The 25650-nt window shown below is 38.5% G+C and overlaps 1 protein-coding gene across 3 annotated transcripts in view; it reads right to left on the bottom strand.

The window, feature by feature from the left end:
• The window catches only part of MIGA1 (mitoguardin 1), an 89578-nt gene that overhangs the window by 53819 nt on the left and 10109 nt on the right, over positions 1-25650 (bottom strand). For all 3 annotated transcript variants that reach the window (XM_075557450.1, XM_075557461.1, XM_075557459.1), the window contains 5 exons: positions 16354-16531; positions 14771-14907; positions 9141-9267; positions 6343-6479; positions 5262-5385 (listed from right to left, as the gene is read on the bottom strand). In XM_075557450.1, coding sequence (XP_075413565.1) covers positions 5262-5385; positions 6343-6479; positions 9141-9267; positions 14771-14907; positions 16354-16531 — 703 coding nt within the window. The remainder of the gene's footprint in view (positions 1-5261; positions 5386-6342; positions 6480-9140; positions 9268-14770; positions 14908-16353; positions 16532-25650) is intronic.

Genomic DNA, 25650 nt, shown 5'->3' with positions numbered 1-25650 from the left:
AGCCAATTGAATTGACCAGAGTAACTCATCAAAGCACTACACTAAATTTAGCTGACAGAGTTGGATGAATGAGAAAGGCAAAGAGATGTCTGGTTTCTGTATAAAGAAGATAAAGTATCCTTTACTTTAGGTAAATAAAGTGGCTGGCCTCTTGCTCCTTTACTGGAGGTAAATAAGGTAACTGGACCTTTCGTACACAATGCCTAGAAGGCCATGGTGAATTTATTAGCAGCTGAGAGAGAAAAGCTACATCAGATAACTTAGACAATGGAAAAATTTTAAAGTGAAAATAAATCCCCCACCACCAGGAATAATTTTTTTTAACTTGATATGTGGTTACCACAGTCCGTCAGGAAAGTACCTGTAGACATACTGTGCCACAAACATGCACAGCATTACCCCTATGCCCAGATGTCTGCTACGTCCGTGGGAAGGCAGTACGGCACGGCAGCTAAGAGCATGAATTCTGACGCCAGTGTGCTACCTACCTACCTACCTACCAATCAATCAATCAATCACTGGTTTTGCGTCTTTAGAGAACCCAGTCAATCAATCAATCAATCACTGGTTTTGCGTCTTTAGAGAACCCAGTCAAACAATCAATCAATCACTGGTTTTGCTTCTCTAGAGAACCCAATCAATCAATCACTGGTATTGCATCTTTAGAGAAACAAATCAATCAATCAATCACTGACTGCTTCTTTAGAGAACTCAGCCTAGCACATTAAGTAGATAAAACATTAAAACTCACTGCCATGTCCCTTCTGGCTCTCTATGCAGTAACATGGCTGTCGGCAAGAACAAGCACTTACAAAAATTGGCAAAAAAGAGCAAAGAAGAGAGTGTACGTAGGTTGATCCATTTTCTAAGAAAGATTTGTAGAATGTGAAAGCACCAGCTATGTTAAATGGAAGACATATTGGAAAAACACTAGTCACCAGGACTGAAGGAACCAAAATTGCATCTGATGACCTCAAGCGTCAAGGGTTTGAAGTGAGCCTTGCTGAGCTACAGAATAATGAAGTTGCATTTAGAAAATGCAACCTAATTACTGAGGAAGTTCAGGGCAAAAACAACTCATGAAGAGTCTGGGAACTCTATTGATTCTGTCATAAGAAGAGGCAGGCCTCTCTCTCTGTTACACCTTCCTATTGACAAGCCACATGGAGTCACACTAGAAAGGTGAAGCTCACCAAGCTATTTATCTCTCTGACCTTCAATTAATGCCACAAGTGTTTATCTACCAAGTTGGCACAATAAACCTTAACTAACTCAATTCACCCCTTGCCAACTTGGCACTTGTACACAATTCTTTAGCTTAACAATTGCAGTTAAATAACACCTACACCTTAATACTATAATATATGAATATATTCCCCCCACCTATAAAAGTTTGTAAGCCAACCACTTCATGCCTTTAACCCCCGATTTTGGTTATCCAATTTCTGTACTGTCCACTTACATCAACCCAGTGCTCTGGGGAGACTATATTTTCGACGTCAAGAATCTTCGTTCCAGATGGAACTTTGTGAAGTCCACATCCATAAGAAAAGTTGAATTAGGACAGGCCATCCATTAAGTCAGCAACAATATACACCAGCCCACAGGCTCAAAATTCTCTTATCTTGTGGGGTTCTGGTCAACTCAATGTGGCTGCCTCACTTAGCCTCCCCATGGTGCCCATTGGTTGATTTTCCTTTAGCCCACGGGCTCTCACAAATACTCAACAAGCCTAAAGCCCTTCTGCTAAGTCAAGAACTTTAGACCAGTCAATCCGCTCTTGTCTTCTCTTTTTCCTATAAACCAAGTCCACAGGTGTCAGTGGCCAAACTCAACCTGTCTCTTTATTGCTACATTTCTCCCACATTCACTCAATAAGTAGATCCAGCTGGTCACCTAGCAAGCATTTCAGCCTGTCCACAGGCTCCCTCTAACGTTCAGTCCCAGAGAGGAGTTTTCTTCATGGTTCCAAATTTTTTCCAGCTTCTGACACAGACCACTGGTTCCTGAGTACTCCAAAGCACTGGGTGGGACATATCTTTTCAAAGTTTTCTTTTGCAGCGTGGCCTAAACCCATTTAATGGAGGAAAGGAGGCTTACAAGCTTTCTATTTTCATACTTCTCATATTCTTTCCAGAAAACAAGTGAGTAAGCAGTGTGGCTTTATCTGACCTCTGGCTAGCTAAAGAAGAAAAACCACCATGAGGGAGAGGTCTATCTCAACTGCCTTTGACCCACAGGACTTTCCATCCACCAGCCTGTGATCGTCCTGCATTCTGCATAATTGCATGTGCTGCTTGAGTTTTAAAAAGAATTCATGGACTAATAATGGAAATATGGACTAATATCAGACATGTGGGCTAATTATTGAACTAACGGACTTGATCTGGACTTGGCTGGGATGCTTTACTGATGCAAAAGTACTTCTTGATATAAAGTTATCTCTTACACATATATGAATGTCAATGAATTTGTTTCTCTAGTCAACAGGTCTAAAACACATGGCATAGATCTTAGGCGTGACAAAATGTGCTCCATGGTCAAAAAATGGCAGGCCATGATTGAAACTCATGTTGATGTCAAGACTACAGATGACTACCTGCTTCCTCTGTTCTATGGTGGTTTTAAAAAAAAATACAACAATCATATTCGGAAGACCTCTTACACACTAGCAGGTCCACCCAATCCAAAAGAAAATGATGGAAATCATGACCTGAGAAGTGTAGACACATGACTTGAATGAAGTGGCCAATACACTAATTCCAGACGGCACTGGGAAAGACATAGAAAAGGCTTGCCAATCTACCTAGCCTCACCATGATGTGTTCGTCAGTGAAAATGCTGAAGAAGCCCAGTTTCAATTGGGAAGACTCAAAAGAATTTCATTGTGAAGGTGGCATTTCTGGGAAAGCCACTGGAAATGAGACAGAAGATAAAGTGGAACGAGCTGACAGCTAGGAGCCACCAGTTCAAGAATCTGTTGAAAACTCAGACTTTTAATGGTGAAAAATAAAAGATCTTATTTGTGGGGGGAAAAATACAAAAACAAAATTCACTGCCATCAACTTGATGCCAACTCACAAGAAGTCTGTAGGGCAGGGTAGAACTGCCCCTGTGGGTTTCTAAGACAGTCATGTTTACAGAAGTAGAAAGTCCTGTCTACCTCAGAAGGGCTGGTGGTTTCCAACTGCTGGCCTTGCTGATTGCAGCCTAACTCGAAATCACTCCATCATCACGGCTCAAGGTCAAACATTAAGCCTATGCTAATAGCAGAGAGGAGTCCTTGGGTGGGACATACATACACATGCATTTCGAAACAATCAGCCAATGAAAACCCTATGGAGCATACTTCTGACAGGCAAAAGATCACTAGGGGTCTAAATCACCTCAACCAAATCAAAACCAAGTTCACTGCCAATGAGAGGTCAACTCATAGCAACCCTATAAGACAGTGTAGAACTGCCCTTGTGGTTTTCTGAGACCATAACTCTTCATAGGAGTTGCCTCATCTTTTTCTCAAGGAGCAGAGGAGGTTTTGAACTGCCAACCTCTCGTTAGCAGCCCAACTTGTAACCACTATGCCACCAGGGCCCCAGAAATTAGTTACCAGGGGGAAAAAAAGTGGCCAAAGTTTTAACAAATTATTTTGGTGACAATGATATGAAAAAATAAAAATAAGTTAATGGTATGTGACTGATACAATAACAGTAACTCATAATTCCAATACAAACAAAATCTTACTTAAATTCAGAGATGTAAACATGTCAGCATGTAGGTATTCTCAGTGCTTTATACTTATCAATAAATTTTGGGAAAATAAGTACTTAATTTTTTTTCTTTATTGGGAGGCAACAATTTTCTTCACAAGAAAAAGACTTAAATTAGTTTGACCAAAAGAAAAAATAATAATAATGTAATTTGTCTTATGTCATTCTTTGAGCCTACTTAGAAAAGTCCAGGATATAATTTTAATCATTGATTCCTCCCAAGATTTTACATAAGTCCCTAACCCTGCAGAGCTTTGTTACTGAGAAAATGTTGCACTTCTTATATTAATTGATTGATTCTTCTAAGGTGTGCATACCTTGCTACTATTACTATTCCCCTTACAGGCCTGTCTATTTAGTTAAACTTTACGCCAGGTGAGTGAGTTCAGTTCCAGACCTGCAAGGTGACCAGGTAAGGACTAGACAGAAGAAATACAAGGAAGAAGTGGGGTAAGCGATGCTACAAAGGGGGCACTGGAATGGATAAGATCAACCAACATGTGTATAAATTGTTAACTGGGACACTGATGATCCGCTCTATACATTTTCAATATAAATTTGTAATAAAAAGTTACAAAACCTTTTCATAAAGTCTTTTAAAGTTATTTTTTCTTAAAAGCAGGGAACAAAGGTAGTGGAATATAATAACAGATATACTGACTATATCTGCAACCAAAATAATGCCCAAGAAGTACGATTTTTAATAATGTCTAAATACATGTCATGAGCTGTTTCCACATACCTGAGATGACGCATCTGTTAAACATTTTAATATTATTTAATATAAATAATATAAGATATTAAATAATAGTTAATATATTATAAATTTGATATTTATGTTATAAAATATAATTTATATTTTCCTTTCTCTAATAATTTCATTTAGAATCTATCTTTAAAATACATGGATGAGCTCTGATATAACAGATTTTTGGCCAAACCAATCTGTCATGGAAGAAGTACATCCTTAGAAGAAAGGATGACAAGCCTTCGCCTTATGTAATTTGGACAGGTTGTCAGGAGAGACCAGTCCCTGAAGAAAGACAGCATGCTCGGTAAAGTGGAGGGGCAGCAAAGAGGAAGGCTCTCGATGAGATGGACTGACGCAGTAATGGGCTCGGTCACAGGAACAATTGTGAGGATGGTACAGGACCGGGCAATGGTTTGCTCTACTGTGCATAGAGTTGCTACGGATCGAAACGGACTCAATGGCAGCTAACAACATGCTTGGCCTAAAAGGGCATATCTTAATCACAAACATGTAATCCTACCTATGAAAAGTACTTCATGACTTTTAAGATATTAATTTAAGTTCACTTACATTAAAACTGGCATTTAAAAAGCCAATATGCCACTGTTTCTTTCTAAGGGCTCTTTTCTAGAAATATGTACCCTAATGAGACCTAGGACTAGTAAAAGGATGCGATAAAATGAAGAAAATCTCACATTTTACATGTATAAATTTCTTAAAATCATTGAAGATATTCGTCTTACCAATGTCATTAGTGAGTGAATTAGAATCAGATGCCCCGAGCGTGGTTTCGAATTCCTCTTGAAGACGATATGCTCTTTGCAGCAGAGCTTCAAGTTTATGGATAAATTCAGCACTAATAATATCCTGCAAGAAGACAAAAAGTACACAGAGCAAATATCAGATCCTAATGTTATCATTCTAAACATGTCCCATTTCTTAAATGAAAGGCAGAGAAAGTGACGGATATAAAAACGGAATTGGGGCACTGGAAAAAATACTGCAGAGACCTACCTTTTATCTGTCTTTAGTAAAATAATTTCAGTTCTCTGGGATTCAGTTTCTTTTTTCTGTAAAATTTTAAGAGTTCTCAATGTGTGGCCCCTAAAATGAGCCATATCAGCATCCTCTGAAAACTTGTTAGAAATTCAAAATCTCATGATTTACCCCAGGCTTCCTAAAGCAGTTACCATGGGGATGAGGCCCTGAAATCTATGTTTTAACAAGCCTGCTAGGTGATCCTGATGCACACTCAACTCAGAACTTCTGACCTAGGTGAGTTTTATGACTGTACCGTCACTTATTTATACCTCAAAGTATAGAACTTTAAAAAATTTCTATGAAAATCAAACCTGCTTATTCTATATATCCTAGGAAAGTCAAGAGACTTGATGAATGGAAACAAATGAAAGGCAGAGAAAGTGACAGATATAAAAAAGGAATTTGGGGCATTGGAAAGAATACTGCAGAGACCTAACTTTTAGGTGTTTAACAACCAAATAAATAAAATACAACACAATCATAAAATGGGGGAGGAGGATTAAATGCCACAAAAAGGAATTAATACTGAATAAACACCTAAAAGTTTGAATTTTCGAATATTATGAACTCACTGCCATTGAATCAATTCCAACTCAAAGTGATCCTAGATAGGGTTTCTGAGACTGTGCATCCTCTGGGAAGAAATCCCCACATCTGTCTCTTGTGGAGCTGTGAGTGGGTTTGAACCTCTGGTCTTATGGCTAGTAGCCCAATACTTAACCCACAGCACCACTGAGGTTCTTTTACTATTGTGCAGACCACTCTAAAATAAATTACTCTTACATCTACATTTTCTTCAGCAATGGCATCTCCTGCGCCCAACTTAATAGAACTACAACTTGCTTCATCTTCAGCTTGTCTATTACGAAAAGTTAGAGCTTGTTCCCATCGACGTAATGCCTCTTCAAACAATTCCATACCTAAAAAGAACAGAACAAGTGTGACTGAGCAAAAGCAATGCCAAAATAAAGTCATTTAGATGCGGAAAGATTTTGTAGAGTTATCAATGAGACTGAGTATAATTTTGTCTGACTATAATTTGGGCACAAAACAATAACTTCCTATCACTTCATAGTACAATCTTAACCTCTCAGTGTATCTGAGTCTCCAGATCTAGTCCATAATCCAAACACATTTGAACTATGGTGTTGGCAAACACAGTGGACGTTCCGAGGACTGCCAGAAGAATAAACAAAGCTGTCTTGGAAGAAATATAGCCAGAAAGCTCAGTTGCATACAAGACAGTAAACTTTGCCTCCTACACTTTACATATGTTATCGAGAGAGACCAGGTGTGTAGTTTTGTTACGCATACGGTTGCTAAGAACAGGAACCTAACAAGAGCACTGAACAACATCACCACCATAGTGTTAGCCAATCAAATATAGGAGAAGAAGGGTAAATATGTTTTTATTATTTTTAAATGTAATTCAAATAAATAAGGTTCTTGGGATTCTTATAAAATAATGATATGAATTCATTAAAAATCTTTTAAAATTATCTCATTTTATAGATATAAAACTATCTTTCAAACTGTCCTAAATTAAAAAGCAAACTGATTGTTGAAAGAGAAATAGAGGGGGGTGGGGTGGAGAAAAAGATAATAGAACAAACTATTTTCCAGAAGCTAGCAGGTTTACAAGAGGTTCTATAAAGATAGAACAATGCTGGAAAGATAGAGAACACACCGAAGTCAAGAAAAATAATTTTTCTATCAGTTTTCCCCAAGCAGTGTCCTACACTACTCTGATGCTAATTTGCTGATTTGTATGGAAAACTACTAGACCTGAATTAAGAGCTCAAAAAACTACTGGAAGAACCATTATGTTAGGTAGGTAAAACAGATTAGGTGAGAGAGATTCTAATAGATTCATTAGATAAAAGGTCACAAATGATGAAGCTATGGAATATTTCATTTTATGTGGATCCACAATAAACACCAATGGAAGAAACGATCAAGGAATCAAATAGCATATTGTATTAGGAAAATCTGCTGGAAAAGACCTATTTAAAGTCTTAAAAAGCAAAAATGTTACTTTGAGGACTAAGGTGGGCCTGACCCAAGCCAAATACACGAAGAGTTGACATTTTCGTTCACTTGGGAAGCTGACAGATGTCCAGGAGGAGGTTTGTCATCAATTGACATTTCACCATTTTTGAAGTGAGAAAACCACTCGTACACTTCAGTTTTTCCCACAGTGATGTCCTTGTGTGTGTTCGACATCACAAAAGTTTCTGTGGCATTTTCCCCAAGCAGGAAACAAAAATTTAACAGCTATATGCTGTTCTCTTAAATTGGTCATCACAAAAAAATGAGATTCGAGCAAAACTGCTTTTACAAAAAATTTCACTGTGACCAGTGAGAACCTTTCCAGGCAACACCACTGGGTGCACTAATTAATAGCAAGTTACTCGAAGCTCACCCAGTGGGAAAAATGTGTTCTATGACAGCTCTGTTCCACCCAATGCAATTCTGGTGTTTTTTTGTTTGGTTTTGTTGGTGGGGGGGAACCCCTCGTATATCAGACTGTCAAAAGAAAGAACAGATTTAACCTTAAAGTATAGTAAGAATGCTCTTTAGAAGTGAGAATGGTGAAACTTTGTCTCAAGTCCTTTGAACAAGTTATTAGGAGAAACCACTCCCTGGAGGACATCATGCTTGGTCAGTTAAAGAAGAGGGAAAATCTCAATGAGATGGACTGATATGGTAGCCATCACAAAGATTGTAAGGATGGCGTAGGGCCATGCAATGTTCTACTTTGTTGTACATGGAATCACTAGGAGTTGAAGCAACTTGATGACAACTGACAATGATAAATGGAACAATGCCCCACCTGCTCCTCAGATATTTCAGATTCTAAATCCTGAACCAGGGAAATGTTACCTTACCAGAAAAGGGTATTTGCAGATGTGATTAAATTAAATATATACGGACAACATTTTTAATTATCCAAACCCAAATAAAATTGGTTCCTATTGAGTCGGACACATATTGATCTTACAGAACTCCTTAATGTTACAAATCTTTACAGATGCAAACTGTTAACATCTTTCTTCCACAGAGGGGCTGGTGAGTTTGAACTGCCAACCTTTCAGTTAGCAATGGTGTACTTTACCACTATGCCACGGGGCTCCCTTTGAATTACCCAGTAGTCCTTAGCACAATAAAAATGCCTTTGTAGGGAGAAGATAGAGAAAAGATGTTACAATTATGGAGACAAACCATGGAATGATAGGACCACAAGTCAAGAAATCCTGGCAGCAAAAACAGACTAGAAGAGGCAAGCAACTCTTCTTCACTGGAGACTTCAGAGGGCGTTTGGCCCAGTGATTCTGATTTTAGACTTTTGGCTTCCAGAGCTATGAAAAAATAATTTTCTATTTTTTAACAGACAAAATGTATGGTAATTTGTTATAGCAGCCTTAGGAAATTAATACTGTGGATTATGTATGTATTTTATATAGACTGAATTTAACAGAAAAATTTTAAATTATAGTTGCTTCCTTCAGCATAATCCACTATTTTCAATTTTATATAACATGTGAATATAATATCTTAGAACTTTATCAAGTTATTCCTACCCATCAAATATAAGTTCTCCGGAGTGGTCACAGGAATATTAACAAGTTTAATATCATCTTCATCTGCTTTGTCCCAGGAATTAGAGTTGCCACAAGCACAGCTATGACATGAGTTGACACTCTGGACCTAAAATTAAGATCAGCCAAAGTTATTTACAAATCTTTCCTGTGATAGTATGTTGTGTTCTTTTATATTTACAAGTCATTTATAGAAATCCTATTCCTGGTAAAACAGTCCATGTACTTTCCATCTAAAGAATCAATTATGCTCCCTCAATGCATGAATACCTTCTTTTATTAAATTGGAACTCTATGATGCTCACTCTCCCGACACAACGGCTGGAGCCAAAGTGGGTGAACAAGTAAATGTGGTGAAGAAAGCTGATGGTGCCCGGCTATCAAAAGAGATAGTGTCTGGGGTCTTAAAGGCTTGAAGGTGAACAAGTGGGCATCTAGCTCAGAAGCAAAAAAGCCCACATGGAAGAAGCACACCGGCCAGTGCGATCACGAGGTGCCAAGGGACCAGGTATAAGGCATCATGCAAAAAAAAGATATGTGTGTGTATGTATGTGTATATATGTGTATATGTATATATGTATATATATGTATGTATATGTATATATATACCATATTAAATGAAGGGGGAAGTGCAGAGTGGAGACCCAAGGCCCAAGTGTCGGCCAATGGAGATCCCCTCATAGAGGGGTTTAGGAGAGGAGATGGGTTAATTAGGGTGTGAGGTAGTACCGATGAAGAACACAGCTTTCCCCCAGATCCTGGATGCTTCCTCCCCCCAACTACCATGATCCGAATTCTACCTTGCAGGGCTGGATAGGACAGAGGCTGTACACTGGTACATATGAGGGCTGGAGGTACAGGGAATCCAGGGTGGATGATACCTTCAGGACCAAGGGTGTGAGGGACGATGCTGGGAGAGTGGAGGGTGAGTGGGTTGGAAAGGGGGAACTAATTACAGGGATCCACATGTGACCTCTTCCCTGGGAGAGGGACAGCAGAGAAGGGGGGAAGGGAGACTCCGGATAGGGCAAGATATGACAAAATAACGATGTATAAATTACCAAGGGCACATGAGGGAGGGGGGAAAGGGGAGGGAGGGGAAAAAAAAAAGAGGACCTGATGCAAGGGGCTTAAGTGGAGAGCAAATGCCTTGAGAATGATTGGGGCAGGGAATGTATGGATGTGCTTTATACAATTGATGTATGTATATGTATGGATGGTGATAAGATTTGTATGAGTCCCTAATAAAATGTAAAAAAAGAAAAGAGAAAAAAATGATTAGGGCAAAGACTGTACAGATGTGCTTTATACAATTGATGTATGTATATGTATGAACTGTGATAAGAATTGTATGAGCCCCAATAAATTGTCTAAAAAAAAAGAATCAATTATGTTCAAACAAAGGAGACTTTTATTTGCTCAGAAGTATACAAGCAGCACAATGTCCTGAATATTAATCATTTCCACTGAAAATCAAGCAGTTATCTTTATTGCTTACTATTTTTAAGTGTTTATGAAGTATACCCATACCTTCTTTTATTTGTGCTAACTAATTTTCCTTTTAGAATTTTTTATAATGCTGATTCTGTGTGAAATGATTAAAATTGAAAAGCCTCTTCTTTATTTGTACACATTCTTCCTTAGTGTTCAGAAGCCAATTATTTCATTCATCTCTAGGCAGATTCCTCCTCAAATCTCTACCTCTAGCTTTGTCCTCGCTCACGAAATATAGGCTTATATTTTCATCTATTAGGCAGCAGTACAGCTACAGAAAACATCACTAGGGCAATTACTTTGAAATTGCTGAGTAATCTCTCCTGGCTGGCCATGGAAACTACAATGGCTAATAAATACTGCTCATTGGCAGGCCCCTCCCCTTTCATTTGGTGGTGCCCAGGACACATATCATACCTACCATACCTTTGATGTGCCCCCGCTATTAGGTGACTGCATGTGGCTCCTCTGTTGGCACCTCAAACTAATTTCAGGCAGTCAACAGTTACCAATAAGATCTGACACTAAGCGTATCTTTATGCTGAATTTGTAGGTAAGTCAGGGGAGGTGGAAGTGTTCTTGTGTAGCCTTACTTTCACACAAGAGAAGGAGCTAACCCCAAAGTCAGCAGTTCTAAACCACCAGCTGCGAAGAAAGATGAGGCTTCCTACTTCTGTAAAGAGTAGTCTCCAAAGCCCACAGAGGCAGTTCTACCCTGCCTATAGGGTCACTATGAGTCAGAATCAACTTGATGGCAGTGAGTCTGAGTTCATGCAAGAAAGATGCTCTGGTGGCCCAGTGGGTTAGGCATTTGGCTGCTAACCTTGGGTCACTGGTCTGAACTCACAGACGCTCCTCAGGAGAAGGATGCCAGTCTGCTTGTGTAGAGCTATACAGCCCGAGAAACCTATGGTGCTGTTCTACATTGTCCTCTTGGATCACTATGAGTCAGAAGTGACTTAATGGCAGTGGGTGGGTTTGTGAGGAAAAGAGGCTCAAACCCTTTTCAATGACAAAGCAAGTGAGGGTGACCTAAAGGTGATGAAGATTTTGTTCTGACCAGGATTTGGTTCACTGTTTCAAAGGCAGATTTACCACACATTAGAGAGTTGTCAAAAAGTAGGTCATTATAAGGTCTGTATATCGACAAAGGAGCTCAGCACTATACCGGACTGTGACTGCATAAATCATCTTAAGGGCAATTCCAATGGGCAGGGGGAATCGATACTCTAAAACTGGAAGTATTGGACAATTCTAGGAGTGGGAGTGATTGTACAATTCTATGATTGAATGATTGAACTATTCAATTATATGATATGTAAATTACTTGCTAATAAAAATGTTGGAGGATAATAAAAGGAGCTCAGAATGAACCTTCTAACTATTTCCCTGCAATAGCCTCTAAAGTTTAATCAAAATATCCCAAGATCTTCTTAAAATCACACAAGAAAACAAAAAATGTCTTACTGCCATCAAGTCAATGGAGTCAATGCTGACTCACGCTCACGCCCTGTTGGTTTCCAAGATTGTTTACAGAAGTAGACAGCCTCGTCTTCTCCCACAGAGCTGCTGCAGGGAGTTTTGAACTGACCATAGGCATCTCAGCCCAACGCTTAACCACACCACACCAGTGCTCCTAAAACCAAACAATACTTTAGCTTAACTAGTTTTTTATAAAAGCGCACTATTCTCTTTTTAGGAAGTATCTATATAGTATTGAAATGACAGCGGTAACTCAAAAGATTAGGTAGGAAGCTTGGAGGGCCATGGAACTGTTAGTAGGGGAGGCACAATTCAATTCAGAATAAGTGAGTGTAAAAAGAATATATTCTATGTCACTGAATTGTACACGTCGACAGATAGACACTGCTGAACGCGTATGTTTTGCTTCGTATACTTTATACAGAAAGTATGTAAAAGTGTTTAAAGCAGAGCTCTGATCTTACAACAAAAATTTCCTACTCACAAGTTCACTGACAATGCTTCCATCCTCAAATTTCTCAACCAGACAACAGAGAGTTATCTTTAGCTTCTTTTCCCACAACTCTCATAACCAATAACCAAGTTTTGTGGAACCTGCTCCCTCCCCTCCACTCCTTTTGTCATGACCCAAACTCAAGGTCTCCTCACTCAACAGATTCCCAACTGCTGGCTCCCACAAGCTTTTGATCTCCTTCATCCCCCATCTACATCTCAATGGGCTCACTTATCTTTCTAAAATGTGCTCTAAAATTGCTTTTCAAGTGCTCAAAAATGCTTACAAGCTCCTCACAGCATAGGATAAAGTTGAAAATCTTTAAATTGACATTCATGATCTTCCATGATTAGATATTTGTGGGGCTTATTTCGCCAACGTCTCCCGCACTTCACTTTGCCACCCATCCATCAAATGTCATTGCGCACAGTGACACCTGTGTGCACGGTGCACCAGGCTTTCTCCTGCGCATCTCTAGGGCTTCACGCCTGCTCTACTCTCTGCCAAGAACGCTCACCAAACTGAAGTGAGGCCAGTTTTACTGTAAAACCCAGCTCTTCACCATATGCTCATCATGAAACTCACTGCTTCTTCTTCTTGTTACTCACTGCCTGTAAGCCAGTACAGACTCACAGTGACCCTGTATGCAGTGTCCAAGACTGTAAATCTTGGGAATCGCCTGCACTGTTGTTGGGTGCCATCAACTTGATTCCAACTCATAGGGAGCGGTATGGCAGAAAAGAAGTGCCCACAGGGTGTTCTGAGTGGTCATCTTTATAAAGCGAATGTCAAGTCACTCTTCCATAAACCAGCTGGGTGAGTTCAAACTACCAACCTTTCAGTTGGCTGACAGGACCTTCACCAGGGTTGCCTTTCTCGACCTTTATCCAGGAAAAATAGCTTCAATTGTCAGTCGCGAAAACTCAAGACAGAGGCACTTCTCTGATACAGAGGAAGTCCAGGTTTTAAAACAGGCTATGTTTCATTCCACTCAGTTGTACAGAGGGATTGAGAATATGCAGATCCTTGACTAGAAGTTCTTCCTGAGAATATACTTTTGTATTTTATTTACTTATTTAATAATAAAAGAACATACCTTTTTTTAAAAGTATATATATTTTAGGTAATGAAAAGTATTGTAACTATTCCAATGAAATACAGAAACAAAGTACAGAACAAGTCAAACAAGTACCCACTGCCATTAAATTGATTCTGACTCATATCGACCCCATAGGACAGAGTAGAAACTACTCCTTAGGATTTCTGAGACTGTAAACCTTTACAGTGCAGACAACCTCATCTTCCTCTCTACAGTGGCTGGTGGGTTTGAACTGCCACCTTAGCAGTTAACAGCCCTACACTCAACCAACTGTGTTATTAAGCCTCCTTGTTTTATAAACCGGAATGTTTTAACACGATATACATAAACATAAAAAATGACAATGAAAAAAAAATGACAATGATGTGTATCACTGAAGGGAGGAGTTGAGGGGATCAGGAACCTAATTTGTACTGTGTATTCTTTTAACTCTTCAGAATTTAGTATAAAATGTATATGCAATATATTTTAAATATTAATTTTAAACTGTATTTTTTAAAATACTAACTTCATGCCTCCCTTGTCCATCAATATTTTACTAATCCTCCAAAGAGAAAAACAAGTGGTCTCCAGCTTGTCAGACACTATCATACTAATCATCCAATCAGGAAACCCTCGCGGTTTTATGCAAGCCAAACACTTTGAACTCGGCAGGCTCATCAAGTGAATTTGCGACAGAACAGAGTCTGGCTGCAGCTTCCAGTTTTTAGCAGAAAATCTAGCCTTTTGTTTTCTCAGGATTTTTTTGTTTATATGTTTTGGGAGCATCTAGCTCTAAAACAACACTTTCACTTTTATACCATTCTAACAGATCCCTCTAAACCATAACATTTACTCAAAGACACCCGCAACCAAACGGGGCTGAACATTAGCAAATGAAAAGGTGTACTTGTCTGAAGGAAGCAAGACCAACCAGCTGATCTGTTTTCAGACAACCAGAAGGTTGTTTCCATAGTAAGAGTCATGATCTTATGCCATTTAAATAAATAGACTAATAATAACCAAACATAGAAGGAAAAATAGTGTATTTTTAGTTTTACTTACAGAGATCAAACTCTGTGCAGAATCTGAATATTTACTGAAAAGTCCTCCATTAACATAGTTACAGGACTGAGCTCCTTTGTCTTTGGTGGAACTCAAAGACAACGTCAAATTCTGTCTACTGCTGGAACAACTTGAACCTATCAAACACATTAAAAGTAAAAGCATTAATAAACACAATAATAAATTCATGTAAAATTTCAAAGTTTATGTTCCATTCAGTCAAAAGTTTCTAACTTTAACACACACATCACTGAATAGTGTAATTACTAAATGTATTCCATTAATAAAATCTGTATGTTTTTAACACTGCAAAAATCTATTTCTGAAATAAATAGTAAAGTAGTAACAACATTAATCAGGATAATATTTGGAAGATGTAATGTAATCAGTAAAAAATACTGACAAATTTGAAACTTCAAATTATAAATTTAATAAAATATAACCACCTCTTTTCTGAATTAAATGCAAACCTCATCCATACTATATTACAATTCGCTTTTTATACTTCCTCCCATACCCATTTCTCTAGGGTAAATATCATATCATATTTTTGGTTTATAAGTAATACATCAAGACACTCCTGGATCCAAATCTACTTACACACACACACACAATCTACTTACAAGTTAAAAATCCCTAGGATGTCACATAACTTTTATATATCTCAATTTGCCCTATCTAGAAAACAAGATGGTAACATAGGTTCACAAGCTTAGTCATAAGATGGCTGGATTACTACAAAGGTTAAATAAAGTATCACAAATGCAGCATTAAGCATGTAACAATGAATAAAACCTCAATGAATAAAAGCTATTATTATTGTAATATTTTCTGCACCTGGCACAATAAAAATGTCACTCATTCAGTAACGTTTTACTTAACAAAGAAATAATAAAAGTATATAATAATTCAAATAATAAAATACGAGTCTAGCATGCTCAGGAAGCAATTTTTATTGACATAATTTGACAATATATACCATATCTCTAACAAAATTAAAGATCGTTTAAAATCCAGAAAATACACTTTTAGAACTTTACATTGCAAGGAAATAGCTAGGAAGCTAAAGACAAGTGCAAAACAAGAAAACACAAACATCCTAAAGGAAACAATAGGGCTGGTCTAAACAAATTGCCATATATCTGTATAAATTTAAGACTAGATACCCATCCATTAAAGTCGAGAGCAGGGAGCTATATTAACTGACCTGGAAAGAGATCCTTATATACTTTGGAGTATTTTAGAAGAAGATAACATAAGGTATGGTCACAATTTTACTTAAAATATTTAAGTAATTTACTAGTGCACAACAAAATTTTTATCTAAGATACTTACATAAAAGTATACATGGATACAGGCAAAATTATTATATAAATTATTTCAGAGTAGCAGGACTTGACATGATGTTAATTTTTTATGCTTGTTTAGCTTATCTGTATTTTCTAATTTTTCTAAATTTAACATACATTATTTATGAGTTAAATATTAAAGAACTATTTAGGGAATAAAATACTGAAATCATCACAAATTATGATTACATACAAAATTTTCTCCCTAAACTTAATTCCACTATTCCCACCTACCTTTGTCGGATGCTGTTCTTTTAGTGTACTCAAGTACTAGGTGCTCTGGTTCCCAAGGCAATGTTTTCCCTTTTTTCTTTCCCCGTCTTCTTTTAAAGTGATGGGCCAGAAAAATTACAGATACAGCACTCACTGCAGTAACTACAAACAATTTTTTAATTCCCGGTGAAAATTTGATCTGGAAAAAATACAGTTAGATTAAAAAACTATTTTATTTACTAACTTAAAATTAGAATTTGGGGACTTACTTTATTCCTAAAATAACCTTATTTGTAAATACTACTAAGAGAAAATGATTTTACTCTTTCATAATATATAAAAATGTAATACTCATTATTTACTGCTCTGAAGTCCTTCAAGCTCTAAAACATTTACTGCCATCAATTTAGTAGCAACCCTATAGAATGGGAAGAACTGTACCCGTGGATTTCCAAGACTGTAATTTGTACTGGGAGTAAAAAGCCTCGTCTTTCTCCCATGGAGCAGTTGGTAATTTTGAACTGCTGACTTGGCTCTTAGATAAACAGTATAACCCAAAAGGTAAAAAAGTAATTTAATGCCATTTCAACAGCTCGTGATATAATTCATAATTTAACTTTCTGGTATATTACAGCAAAAATTTTAGAGAAATAAATGAAAATCAGACTTATAAATTAAACAATGTTTTTATTTTTAAGTACCTGGAAATTTGGTCAACAGAAGCTAACTCAGTCTTTTAGTATTATCTATTATAAATTGAATTTTTCCCCCCAAAAAAGTTATAGCAAAGTCTTAATCCCTGTATCTGTAAATATGCCCCTGTTCTGAAATAGATTTCCGTTTGTTATGTTAACTAGGCTGTACCAGAGAGGTGAGGTCTAAGCCTCATCACTTCTGAAAGGTATCTTATTTATTTAAATTAATCATTTTATTGGGGGGGGCTCTGACAAATCTCATAACAATCTATCACTCAATTATATATTAAGCACACTTGTACATATGTTGCCATTGACATTTCCAAAACATTTTCTTTCTACTTGAGCCTTTGGTATCAGCTCTCTTTTTTCCCCCTCCCTCTCCTACCCTCATGAATCCTTATCAATTATATATTATTATTTCATGTCTTATACTGTTCATGTCTCTCTTCACCTACATTTTTTATTTATGCCCCTGGGGCATGGGCTATATATCCAACTTTGTAATGGACCCCCCTTCCCCCACCCCACCCGTATCCCTCTACCCTCGCATCGCTACTCCCACTACTGTTCCTGAGGGTTTTATGTGTCCTGATTCCATGTGTTGAAAACTCTTATCAGTATCAATGTGTGTATTCTGGTCCAGCCGGATTTGTAAGGTAGAACTGAGTCATGGTAGTGGGGGCGAGGAAGCATTATGGAACAAGAGCAATGATGGGTGTTTTGTCGGTGTGCGATACTGCACTGCACCCTAGCTGAATTGTCCCTTCCTTATAACCCTTCTGTGGGGGGATACCCAATTGTCTACAGATATTCAGTCTCCACTCCAACTCCCCTCTTTCACACTGATATAATTGTTTGTTTGGAATTGTTGATGCCTGATACCTGCTCCCACCGATACCTTATGATCACACAGATTGGTGTGCTTCTTCCATGTGGGCTTATTTGCTTCCCTGCTAGATGGCTGCTTGTTTAACTTCAAGCCTTTAAGACCCCAGATGCTATATCTTTTGATAGCTGGGCACCAACTGCTTCTTCACCACCTTTGCTCACGCACCCAATTTGTCTTCAGCAATCATGTTGGGAAGGTGAGATTCAAAGAGTGCCAGTTTATTAGAACAAAGTTTCTTGTGTTTAGGGAGGCCTTGAGTAGAGGCCTAAAGTCCGCCTGTCAACTCTACTACTACTGCTACTTCTATAAACACCTTTAGTCTCCTAGTCCTTTAGGGCCTTTCACTTTCTTTCTGAACCAATAGCATGCGCACCCTCCACTCAGCTCGCAGTAATTCCTATCAGATACAATGTACTTGTTCAACCCCCACCAGGCATTATAGGCCCTCATCATCATCAACTTTAGGTCTTCGTTGTTCCCTTATCCCTGAGTTTATTGGCTTTCCACTCCCCTCCTCTCTCATGTTGCCCAGGAAATACAGATTTTTTTTATTATGTTAATTTTATTATGTACCAGAGAGGTGGACCCTAAGCCTAACCATTTATGAAACAGATAAAGGGACACATATAAGGGGAAATAAAGGTATGTGAGGATATATACAAGCAAAGAACACCAGGGATTTCTGGTACACCAGAAATTAGGACAAAAGCCCAAGGAGGATCCACACTTCCAAGACACCGACTCAGACAACCTCCAAACCTGTGAGGAAGTAAATTTATGTTCTCTAAAGCCAATACCCATTTTCAGTATCTTTTTTCACAATAACCATTTTCGGTATCTTTTTCACATTACAAAACTAAGTAAGTCCTTTTACTCATAAATTATTCAACAACTATTTGCTCAGCACCTTATGGTGTTCTCGGACTGTGCTATGATTTTAAAAACTTGTTGCAAGCCATTTGACAAGCATATTCTAAGAGTCTACCAGGAATCAATAGAGCAGCGGTTCTCAACCTGTGGGTGTCAACCCCTTTGGGGATCAAATGACCCTTTCACAGGGGTCATCTAAGACCATCCGAAAACACATAAATATTTCACAACACATAATTACGTATTGTTTTGTGATTGATTAATCACTATGCTTAATTATGTTCGGTTTTTAACAATGAAAATATATCCTGCATATCACATATTTATATTACCATTCACAACAGTGGCAAAATTACAGTTATAAAGTAGCAACAAAAATAATTTTATGGTTGAGGGTCACCACAACATGAGGAACTGTGTTAAAAGGCTGCAGCATTAGGAAGGTTGAGAACCAGTGAACTACAAATACAAGAGGACCTAGATCCTTTTTCCTTTCAGGCAACCACAAAGAGAAACATATATATTAACAAATAATTGTACAATCCAAATAGTTCCTGACTTACCCCAGGGTCTATTCCAAGACGTTCTATTAATTTGGTTCTCACCTAAGCTGAATAACTAATTTGGTTTGTTTTTGTTTTTTAGGTTTTCAATATGATTGCCTTTGATTATAAGTAACTTCATTAAGTTGATCTTTGTCTCTAGAGGTTTCCAGAAAAACAATACCATCAGTAATTACATGCTGTAACACTATGTAGTGCATTGCAACCTCTAAAAACTCACTGTCAGCCAGTATATTCTGACTCAGAGCGCCCCTATAGGGCAGAATAGAACTGCCCCTGTGGGTCTCCAACACTGTAACTCTTAACAAGAGCAGAAAATCTCATCTTTCTCACATGGACCAGCTGTTGGATTCCGACTGCTGACCTTGTGATTAGCAACCTACTGCGGAACCCACTACATGACCAGGGCTCCTGGATATAGTGCATTACTAAGGATATAGTGCATTTCTGGGTAAAATGCACTCACAAAAGTATAGTCTAGGTCATAATAATGTGGATAATCAAAGATCACTTTTATTGTGGTAAATATATAATATAGGCATATACAAAGTGCTAATAGTAGCAAGCCAAAACCAAGCTGACTGCCATGTCGTCAGTGCTGACTCATAGTGACTCCCCTGTGGGTTGTAGAAGCTGTAACTCTTTACAGAAATAGAAAGCCCAGTCTTTCTCCTGCAACTGCTGGTGGTTTCAAACTGCTGACCATTCAGATCGCAGAGCAAGAGGTAATTAATTTTGTCTTGAGGAACAGAAACTATTAATTGCCTAACACGCAGAACTCTAACATAAAGCTATCGGTTAAAGTATGAGGAGAGAGGCAAAGAGTATCACTCATGACATTTATCAATCTTATTAGAATGAAAAGGAAAAATAAACAAAAATAAAACAAAGCTGCTTAAGTTACAGGGTAACCAACTGGGTGCCAAACTTAATAGAACAAGACAGGGACAAGATACAACTGGATATCAGTAAGAAGAATCCAACTAGCATGACTGGCAAACTGTAGAGAAGGAGGGCTAAATCCCAGGGGCGGTAAGTAACAAGATAACCTAGTGCCAAATTCTACACACCTTAAGAATAATATTGATTCTACACGGCATTTTCTAGAAAATAGAAAGGGCAACAATCTCCAATCTTTTTGTTAGCATTACTATTAGTATCAAAACCAAAGATATTAGTATCAAAACCAAATGGCCAACTGTAAATTAACACCACTCACTTTAAAAAAAATCATTTTATTGGGGCTCATCCGCTCTTATCACATCCATTGTGTCAGGCACATTTGTACATATGTTGCCATCATCATTTTCAAAAGATTTTTTTTCTATTTGAGTCCTTGGTATCAGCTCATTTTTCCCCCTTCCCCATGCTGCCAACAATACTCACTTTTAATTGTATTTTTTGATAAACTTTTTGAATCCCCATATAGAAATACACATAAAAAGAATAAAGCAAACAGTCAGTGAGGTATATACTATGCATACTACTCTGATCCAATATTCAAAAAGTAATCTATGTATTTAATCATCATAATGTACAAAAGGAGGTAAGACATAATATCACCATAGATGCTGAAAGAGCAATTGAAAATATTCAGAGTCTAACTCTGAGCAAAGCAGGAAGATAAGGAAGGTTCCTCACAGAGATAAACAGACTTATCAGCACTGAGCGCACTTCAACTCCCACCAAAGCTCTAGGACAGAGCAGAACTGCCCCCAGCAGGTTTCTGTGGCTGTCCATTGTTATAGAAGTAGCAAAACCACATCTTTCTCCTGAGAAGCAGTTGGTGGGTTTAAAACTCCAATCTGTAGTTAGCAGGGCAAAGTGTAGCCCAACCTACTATGCCACCCAGGGTTCTTAAAACCTACAAAGAGGCATATATAACAGCCTACAGCAAAACCACCACTATAGGAAACATGATATCTAATGGTGACTAACTAAATTATTTTTCAGGAAGATCAAGACCAAGGCAAGGATGATCTCTTACCAACATTAAATTAAAGGTACACACGTGCACAACTTCACGACTATAGTATCAATTTTGTCTACACTAGCTAATGTAAAAAAGCAACAACAAAAACATTGGAAAGGTAAAAATAAAGCTGTTTGCAAAGGACATGATTACTGATTATATTTCAATATTATTTTTAATAAAGTTTTTTAGAAGCATCTTACTTCTAAATGTAAATCCAAAAGAATTGTGCATTTTCAGGTATGCTATGATGATTTACTTCAACTGACTACTATAACCATCAGTGATGAACATCTAACTCAAAAAATAAGAACTATTCTTATTCCATTTTTTCTCTTAAGTTCACTTATATTCATACTGAATTATTAAAAATAACCATAACATTCAAATACCATCTTAGATTTTCTCCCTTTACCAACTTTAATAAATCTTTAAGGCAGTAATGTCTATATTATAGTCATTACAAAATTGTTCTCAAAAGGAAAACGAGCTGATTCCAGGAACCCAAGTGGAAGGCGAATTTTGAGAATGACGAGGGCAACGAATGTATAAGGGTGCTTTACTCAATTGATGTATGTATGGATTGTGATAAGAGTTGTATGAGCCCCAATAAAAAGATTTATTAAATTAAAAAAAAAGAAAAGAAAAAAACAATGTATTTGCACACACACAAAAAAATTGTTCTCATTTCTTTCCATCTCTATGTTTTTCCTCTAGAACAGTGATTCTCAACCTTCCTAATGTCGCAACCCTTTAATATAGTTTCTCATGTTGTGGTGACCCCCGAACCATAAAATTATTTTCACTGTTACTTCATAACTATAATTTTGCTACTGTTATGAATCAGGTGACCACTATGAAAGGGTAGTTTGACTCCCAAAGGTTTGACAGTAACCAAACAAGATTAGGGAGAACCATCAATTACTTGATAGTGAAGCTAAAGATCTTAAAATAAAATCAATTTGAAATATATCACTATTAGAAATACATTACTATTTGTTATATTTCATAAATTCATATGACCTCATTATCAAAATCTTCTTAGGACAAACAGTGTTTAATGGATGAATGAATGCAAGACACACACAAAAAAGAAGACTCCACTAAAGAAAATTATCTATTAATTCAGGCCCAGTTGCAGCTAAGTGATAATGAGTTCCTCAATTGCCAATTCTATTATATACTAGGCATGTAGATAGTAAATAAATGGCCAAGCACTTGTCTTCTAACTGAAAGATTGGCAGTTCAAACCCCACCCAGCAACTCTACAGGAAAAAGAAATTGCCAATCTTCTCCCACAAAGATGATAGTCTAAAACATCAGCACATAGGCAACTGATTTTTGATAAGGGCCCTAAAAATATCAAATGAGAAGCGGATACCCTCTTCAATAAATGGTGCTGGAGAAATTGGATATCTACCTGCAGAAAAATGAAGCAAGACCTTACCTCACTCTATGCACTCTAGAATAAGCTAAAGGTGAAGCACAGACCTTGAGGTAAAACCCCAAACAATTAGGACCATTAATGTGGGAATTGGGACAAATCTGAGAACCTTGGCACAGAGAATACATAGGCTATTGGAAATAGGAAGGATACAGAGGTGTCACAAATTGACAAGTGGGATATACTGAAGATAAGTCACCTTTGTGCCTGGTCTTGGCAAAAGGGACTCCATTTTGAATCCGGTGCCTTCAGCTTGGCTCTCAGAATTCACCTCTCACAGACCTCCCTTTCACTGACCTCCCTCTCACTGATCTCCCCCTCACCTGCTCAACCTTCAAATTCCTAGAGCCGGCTCCTCCTGGAGCCAGAATGTTTTCTGAAGCTACGTACACTCCACTCTACCCGTCCTTGGCATATAGATAAGGTCAAAGACCTTCTCCCTTCTGAAGCACCTGTGTGCACAGATCCTCCCCAGTTTGGATCCTTCCCAGCTGTGCCTGCCAGCAGGGGTATAAAGACGCAGCCCAAATTTCCCAAAGTGCGGTTTCAAAGGCTCAATCCCCTGAGTTGCTGAATCCGCCCGCAAGCCTCCCAATAAAGCCTGCTTCTAAATTTTGCCGATTGAATCTTTGGTTCTGTTTCGCACCCCAAAATTCCTTACACTTTGTACATGGAAAGAATTCACCAAGAGTAATAAGAGACCCCACAGACTGAGATAACATCTTTAGCAATGACACATCAGACAAAGGCTTTATTACTAAAATCTACAATACTTTGCAAGCTTACAATAAGAAAAACTACCTGCCCACTGAGGAGGTAGGCAAAGGACCTGAACAACAATTCACAGGGGCAGACATATGAATGGCCAATACACATATGAGAAAATGCTCCCAATCATTAGCCATAAGAGAAATGTGAATTAAAACAACTATGAGATACCATCTAACACCCTCAAAGACAGCCCAAGTCAAAAAGTCAGAAAGTAACAAGTGTTGGAGGGGCTGTGGGCAGACAGGAAACTGTCGTCCACTGCTGCTGGGCCTGCACAGCCACTATGGATATTGATTTGGCGATATCTAAAACAGATGGAGATTGAGCTACCATACAACCTAACAACCTTCCTACTGGGCATATACCCAGAAGAGGCAAGAAGCAAATCTCAGCCAGACATCTGAGCACCAACATTCATCTCAGCACAGTTCACAATTGCAAGGAGTTGGAAACAAGCCAAATTTCCATCAACAGACCAATGGATCAAAAAACTGTGGTACATGCATACAATGGAATACTACACGTTCCTAAAATGCAGTGATGAAGGCATGAAGCACATAGCAGCGTGGGGAAGAACTGGAGGAAATCATGCTAAGTGAAGTAAGTCAAGCACAAAAGGACAAGTACAACATGAGTCCCACTGAGATAACTTTAAAAAGGGGGGGGGGGGAACATAGGGGAAAAGCTACTATAGACATACATTCCTGGGGTGAGGTCCAGCAAGTATGGCAGGGTCCAAACTCAATCCAGGGATACATATAGATAGCAGCCAACTAAATAAGAGGAGGAAATAAAGACATTGGTAGGGGGGGAGCAGGGCACTAACCCACCCAAGGGGAGAGTATTGTGTATATATCTCCACAGGAGAGAAAGACCAGACTTCAACCCAATGCACCAAGACGTGAATACAACATAACGGCATGTACCAGGGAACCAATAGAGAGGTCTGCGGCCTGCCCCAATCCCAACTATGTGGACACTCCCCCTCTCCCTCACAAGAATACACTTCAGAGGACAGCACTGTAGCTACAGCTTGGGGGGAGGGTCATGCTGGATTAGAGCACACGGGAGAAATGCAAAGGGATGGAGAGTGAGGAGAGGACATCCTGGGCCACCAAGCCCCAAGGATGGTGTTCCTGCTCAGAGCAGACAATGCATGGGGAGGACCATAGTGCCGGCCCCACAATGGGACACGGCATCCCTCACTGCACCATGACAATGCGGGAGACAGCACTGGAGACACAATGCAGGAATAGTGCACAGTCTGGCCCCATCACGCTGGGGGCAGGCACTGTGAACACGCAGCAGAGCATGAGGGGGAGTACAATGATGAAACCCCCGGGGAATACCAAAATAGACTTGGGAGACAGAGTGTGGCACCCATCAGACTTGAACGGAAAACACTCGTAAAGGCCAACAAACAAACCTTGAACTATTTATAGGCTTTTCCATTTTTGTCAGTGGTTTCTGTTACTGTTAGTTTGTTCTTGCTTCATGCTGTTGTTATTGTTTTGTTGGTTCTGACTTCCTTTGTTGTTTTATTTGGCTTAGCCTGGTGTTTACACTTATTAATGTCTCTACATGTCTGTCTAGATAAGATAGGCAGGATAAATCATTTGGAGATGAAAAGAACAGGACCAATGGTTCCGGGGGACACAGGAGAAGGGGAGGTGGGAGAAAGGAAGTGGGAGCACCAACCCAGGGACAAGGGAACAACAAGTGAACTAAAATCAATGGAAGGAAGGTCATAGGATGCCTAGTGGGGCTCAATCAAGGGCCAGGTAGCAGCGAGGAATTACTAGACCCTAATGAAAGCCGAACATGATGGTGGGACAAGAGGGAAGTAAAAAGGAAATAGAGGAAAAAACCAGGAGGCAAAGAACATTTATAGAAGCCTAAATACAGGCATGTACATATGTAAATATATATAATGAGAGGGGAATAGCTTTGTACTCATATCTATATGTTAAGAATTAAGGTTGCAGGTGGACATTGGGCCTCAACTCAAGTACTCCTTTAACACAAGAACATTTTGTTCTAACAATCCAGCATTCTGTGATGCTCACCTTCCCAACACGATCACTGAAAACAAAATGGATGCATAAGCAAAT

This window comes from Tenrec ecaudatus, chromosome 1, assembly GCF_050624435.1.
Source record: "Tenrec ecaudatus isolate mTenEca1 chromosome 1, mTenEca1.hap1, whole genome shotgun sequence".
In the NCBI taxonomy this organism is placed as follows: domain Eukaryota; kingdom Metazoa; phylum Chordata; class Mammalia; order Afrosoricida; family Tenrecidae; genus Tenrec; species Tenrec ecaudatus.
Note: the sequence above shows the minus strand (reverse complement) of the source record. Positions and strands in the feature narration are given on the sequence as shown.